The 1,355-nt window shown below is 28.0% G+C and overlaps 1 protein-coding gene across 1 annotated transcript; it reads right to left on the bottom strand.

Moving 5' to 3' along the window:
* Positions 1 to 301: 301 nt before the first annotated feature.
* LOC109863524 (putative nuclease HARBI1) lies at positions 302 to 1,174 on the bottom strand (the record flags this gene model as incomplete). The annotated part of the gene is made up of 2 exons (XM_020443783.1): positions 302 to 782; positions 887 to 1,174. Coding segments are annotated over 2 exons (769 nt in total), but the record flags the coding sequence as incomplete, so codon positions are not given.
* Positions 1,175 to 1,355: the final 181 nt, after the last annotated feature.

Raw genomic sequence — 1,355 nt, 5'->3', positions numbered from 1 at the left:
GTATTTATTATTAATTTAATACAATACGTGTTGTGCGTGTACTTGGCGCCTGTTTTTACCTTTTTTTCAAAAGGTAAGTTTTTCGAGAATAGTAAACTAAATTAAATTTAATCTCAACAATATATTGTACCACATTTATTTTATAGTAAACTAAATATATTATACATCACGTTTTAACATGTATGTTGTAAAATGTATTAATAAACTATATTATACAATAAATGTGTGTCATATATACTATACATCACGTTTTAACATGTATGTTGTAACATATAAGTTAGTGTTCTTCTTTTTTCAATACCACATTGTGTTTCTTCATTGGTTGGTTCAATATTAGGATCAATATTAGTATGAGTGTTTATCTCTGTTTCCATTAAATCGTCTATAAAATCGCCATGAGATATACAAATGTTATGTAGTACACAACAAACAATTATGTATCTAGGAATCAAATCTGTCCGTGTCATGGGTAAATTATCTAATAAACTCCGAAAACGTCCTTTTAATAAGCCAATGGCTCTTTCCACTATCGTACGCGATGAACTTAGGCGATAATTAAAGTTAAGTTGTGCTTCCGTTAAGTGACCGTTATTTTTGTAAGGTACCATGACATGTTTCTGTAAAGCATACGCTCCATCACCTAATATATGGCTATCTTCAGGAAAATGATCAGCTGTACACATTCCCTGAATGCCACTTAATCTGAATACTCGCATATCGTGAACACATCCAGGTTGTCCTGCGTAGCAGTGTATAAATTTTAATGTTGAATCACAAACAACCTATAAGAAATATAAAACATTTATGAATACAAATTATATATACATTTAGATATGTACGAGTATAATTATTTATATGAAATTTTAACTTACGTTTACATACTTACTTGTAATTGTATAGAGTGGTAACCTTTTCGATTAATATAACTTTCACTATCTTTTTTTGGTTTACTAATTGGTATATGTGTGCCATCAATAGCACCTACAACTTTTGGGAATTTGTAATTATTTTCAATATTTATCCATGTATATTCAGCCTCTTCTCGATTAGGCCATTTAATAATTTGAGGTGCCAGAGAATAAATTGCTTGACACACTCTTCTCACTGCATACCATGCCGTTGCTCGTGCAACATTAAATCGATCACAAACAGATCTATTACAATTTGTTAATATAACAAAGAATAAACACAATATATTAAGAGATATTTTAAGTACTTAAATATTAAGTACTTAAATATAAGAAAACAGTTAATGACTTATAAGTAGAATATACTTATAATAATAGATACTTATAATAAGATATATAGAATTTAAATATAAATGTAAAACCAAATCTTATTAAAAATATTAATAA

The sequence above is a fragment of the Pseudomyrmex gracilis genome, unplaced genomic scaffold, assembly GCF_002006095.1.
Source record: "Pseudomyrmex gracilis isolate BER0280 unplaced genomic scaffold, ASM200609v1 scaffold_6000, whole genome shotgun sequence".
Taxonomy (NCBI): domain Eukaryota; kingdom Metazoa; phylum Arthropoda; class Insecta; order Hymenoptera; family Formicidae; genus Pseudomyrmex; species Pseudomyrmex gracilis.
Note: the sequence above shows the minus strand (reverse complement) of the source record. Positions and strands in the feature narration are given on the sequence as shown.